The sequence below is a fragment of the Carex rostrata genome, chromosome 24, assembly GCF_964058835.1.
Source record: "Carex rostrata chromosome 24, lpCarRost1.2, whole genome shotgun sequence".
Lineage (NCBI taxonomy): Eukaryota > Viridiplantae > Streptophyta > Magnoliopsida > Poales > Cyperaceae > Carex > Carex rostrata.
The window spans coordinates 5,688,253-5,692,500 of record NC_135941.1 but is presented as its reverse complement, the minus strand read 5'-3'; the positions used below and the strand labels follow the sequence as shown (position 1 = coordinate 5,692,500).

At 32.8% G+C, this 4,248-nt stretch overlaps 1 protein-coding gene across 1 annotated transcript; it reads right to left on the bottom strand.

The window, feature by feature from the left end:
• Positions 1–195: 195 nt before the first annotated feature.
• LOC144575840 (putative F-box/LRR-repeat protein At3g59160) lies at positions 196–1,894 on the bottom strand. The gene is made up of 3 exons (XM_078326084.1): positions 999–1,894; positions 589–744; positions 196–408 (listed from the first exon to the last, which is right to left on the bottom strand). Exons 1-3 carry the CDS (start codon positions 1,833–1,835, stop codon positions 226–228), a joined length of 1,176 nt encoding a protein of 391 aa, XP_078182210.1. The 5' UTR covers positions 1,836–1,894; the 3' UTR covers positions 196–225.
• Between the last annotated feature and the right edge of the window lie 2,354 nt (positions 1,895–4,248).

Genomic DNA, 4,248 nt, shown 5'->3' with positions numbered 1-4,248 from the left:
AATTTTTTTAATGAGTATTTTTAAAAAAAATCGGGAATTTCTCCATATGGTATACTAGTCAATAAAACCGCGAACAAAAAACAGATAAAAATTAACATCTTGTCTCATACAACAGATGGCATCTACGTCTCTCATAAACCATAAAAAGAAAGCTGAATTAAAAGATAACAAATTAACAAAAAAAAATGCTCTCTCTAATCCAGTTACGAAAGACAACAATTGTTCTTACTTCTTTTTAATAACAACGATTTTTCCAATAGTCTTGACAAATGCAGACAACTTCATGATTAGCTGGCCAACCTTTTCTTCACTCATATCATAAAACTCAACCACCTCAAGGTGCTCACGCTGGGGCAGAACATCTCTCTCTTCCTCCTGGCTTGACATTTCGTTATTACACCAATTTGGCTTCAGATATGGAGAATTAATTAGTTAAATTCAGTTGATAACTGACAAATCTTATGGTTTAAGTTTGGTTTATACTGGTAAATTCAATTTTTGAACTTTGTTTTAATTATTTTCTTCTTTCTATTTAGCTAGTACATTAGCTATAAAAAGAGGAACAAAGGAAATTAATTAACAACTTACGGGGTCGATTAATTGCAAACCGAGTATTCTTAGATTTGGCGATTTGAGGAGGAGAAAGGATATTAAATTTAAGACATTACTTCTAAGCACACCCCGAATTTGCACATTCTTCAAGTTTTTGAAGTTTGGCCAGTGAGGAACTTCATTCCCCATTACCTTCTTAAACAGAAAACATAAAACAAAGCCGGTAAGTACAGTATAAAAAATAAAAGACTAATAATAGAACTTCCTAAGGGATGTCTATAGTGATCAGTCTTATAGCTACAGACACAAGATATGTTTCCTCCAAAAGATCGATCGCAATCGTGCAAGGAATAAACATCTTATTAGTCTATATATCACTCCAAAAAATATGTATCCCTCAAAATCAGGCTATTATAGATTATATGCAAGCAGTAAAGACAAGTTACCTTGGCTTGAGCTCTCTGATCTGAAATTCTAAAATTTGACGAATGGTTGAGAAAATTCAATCCGGCATCATCATGCACATTTGCACATTCAATTCGTGTAAGAAAAATTTCCAAATACACAAGACTAGGGGTAGAAATAACCAATTTCTTTTCAAGTATACAATACTTAAAAACCAAGCTCTTCAGAACTTCTGAATATAGCATAGGGGTATGCAAATAACAACCAAATAGCTTGAGTTTTTCTATAATAGGACACCCCACGAAAAGCATTTTGAGAAAATAATCATCGACTCTTACGAAACTAAGTTTTAAGCTTTTGAGAAGTGGAAGGTTCATTTCCCTCAGTTGAAGAGATGACTTCTGAAGTCCATCTTTTGATTTGATCTCTAATGAAATACTTTGAAGTGAGGCACAGGTAAAAATTGGTCCAATACAATCAATCTCCGAAAGAAGATGCCTATAAACATGAACAGAGAGTACTCGGGGCTTGAATTCGAGAGCAAGCAAAATACATTCCATTTCAGATGGATTAAACTGATAGTATTCTAGACTCCAAATTGATACCAACCGAAGTTTGAATGTATCCAAGGATAATGATCTTTCTCGATTTTGCAGTACTTGTTTAACAAAAAGGATAGTAATACAAAATTCATCAGCAGGCACATACTTTCTAACGTAAAATTTCAAAACCGGCACAGAAGCCCATGTTCTTCTCCATCTTTTAGACAAAATGCATGTCTGAACAACTTCTCTAGGACTTAGAAAGGAGAGGATGTGGATAAGAAGAGCGTCAGACAAGTCACTAATCTTGTCGACGCCAATAATATTGTTCTTCATCTTTTAACATTCAATTCTAAGATGCATTATCTTAAACACCTTGCATGATTTAGTGAATTACAAGGAGAGCATGCTTTAATGCATTGCACAAATTTTATGGTTTATAATGTGTAGTATCCTATGGTGTTGAATACATCTGAATTTATTAATTTTCCCCGCTGTCTGTCCACAGTTAGCATATATATTTTTATATTAATTGTTTTTTTAAAGCGGCCACATTAACCTATATATAGATTAGTCTAATTATATTTAACAGTTGTCTAAATAAAAATAAATCCTAAATAATCTTACACTACAATATAGAAAACACATTTATCATCGTCTCTTTACCATCGGTTGACCTAAGGCACATATGATGCTTGCAACTAGGGACAATGCTATTATTATTTTGAAACTTTTCACCGACTGTTTGGATCTAATATGAAATTGATGGGTCCTCCTTTACCATCGGTTAAATTATCCTACAGTTGATTTTGAGTGATTCTTCGACATCAGATGGGCTACAGAGACCGATGGCATTCAGGGAGTGACCTTCAGCATCAATGGGGACATACGAGCCATTGGTGTTAACTAGATATGTAGGGTTATATTGAGTGCAAGCAGGTGCAATTTTAAGTTTTTTGGCCTACTCAAGCACGATCATGCAGTTTATGATCCATGCAACACACGTGGATGAGCATAGAGATTCAAAAGGTATTACCTCATGGAGTGAGAACGAAATAACATAGATCACTCCAAATTTATATTATAAATGTCAAAATAAAACCGTTAGATGTGATCTATATATGTTAATTTCTCTATATACTCATAAAATATTTTCACATTTCAATTTTGTTTTTATGTGAATTAATAAGTTGAAAAATCAACGTCTAAAATTTTTTCACATTAGTACATTTTTTTTACAATCTCTTGATGACAACCAAAATAAAATTTATATTATAAATGTCAAAATAAAACCGTTAGATGTGATCTATGTTAATTTCTCTATATACTCATAAAATATTTTCACATTTTAATTTTGTTTTTATGTGAATTAATAAGTTGAAAAATCAACGTCTAAATTTTTTTTTTACAATCTCTTGATGACAACCAAAATAAAATTGAAATGTCGTAATATTTCACATGTGCATAGATAAAATGATGTAGACCATATTCAATTGTTTTATTTTGACTTTTAAGTTTTAAATTTTTATTTATTAAACTTTTTAAAATTAGAGGCATGATGGAGGCACAAAAAATGGAGGCATTTGAACCCTCCTTATATATATATAGAGAGAGAGAGAGAGAGATAGGCTAATATACAATCGATTGCACCACGCCTCCCGTGCAATCAAGTCATTTTCTGATTTTTAAAGTTCAAATGATCGATCCAAACCGTTAGATGTCATCTCCATATTAAAATGTGCTTGGAGACCAAATTTTATATTTTTTGAAATTTTTTTACTATTTTTTAAGGCACTTTGAAAATCGCTGATCCAACGATTTGGTTTCTATGAACATCATGACTTGTATTTTTTTGAAGGATAGGCGAAAAGCCTATGATCATCACTTGTAATTTGTTATTATGGTCTTCATAAAAATATAACTGCATCTTTTATATATGCATATCATACTTGCATTCTAAATTCTCGACAGGCATGATTTTATATGCAAACTGGATCATTTCTATGCAAAATGGACAAAAAAGAATCCCAAAACAATATCTGAAAATTTCAGAAAGAAGAACTGACAACTTTCCTGCTTTGCAACTGTAGATTTTGCAGTGTGCTCGGTACATGATAGCAGTGTTGTAGAAAATTACCGTTTAGACCAATTAATCGGTTGATAAGTTATTGGCGGCGATTAAATTTTTTTTTGAAAATCTTCGCAGAAGCTATGAAGTCGTGAAGGAGAATTGAACTCTCGACTTTTGGATACAACAACTATACGACATTTTTGTAGCCAATTGTGCTACCTCCCCTTTCTCTGGCGACAATCAAATTATAATGGATTTTTCCAATAAATCGCTCGATTATTCCCGATTAATCACTTGAGATAGGGGTGTACAAAAAGCTCATAGCTCATGATTCCACTGAGTTTGATTCGAAAAAAATTTGGTTCGAAACCAATCAAACCATTGCCAGCTCGGTTGTGAAATGAATCAAACCCAGTTCAGTTCGAAATTGATTCGAATCAAACTCGAATTGAGTCTAACGCGGTTCGAAACTCTTCTTTTTAGTTCTAAATCCCGCTTCAATTTGGAGCCAGGTCGATTCAAAACTGGTTCGAATCGCACCGAATCAAACTCAAATTCTTCTTTTCAATTCAAAACCCTGCTTCAATTTCAAACCAATTATGTTCAAAATTAGTTTGAACTCGAACTGAATTAAATTTGATTCAGTCTAATTCATTTACAGCTCCAGCCCTACTTAAC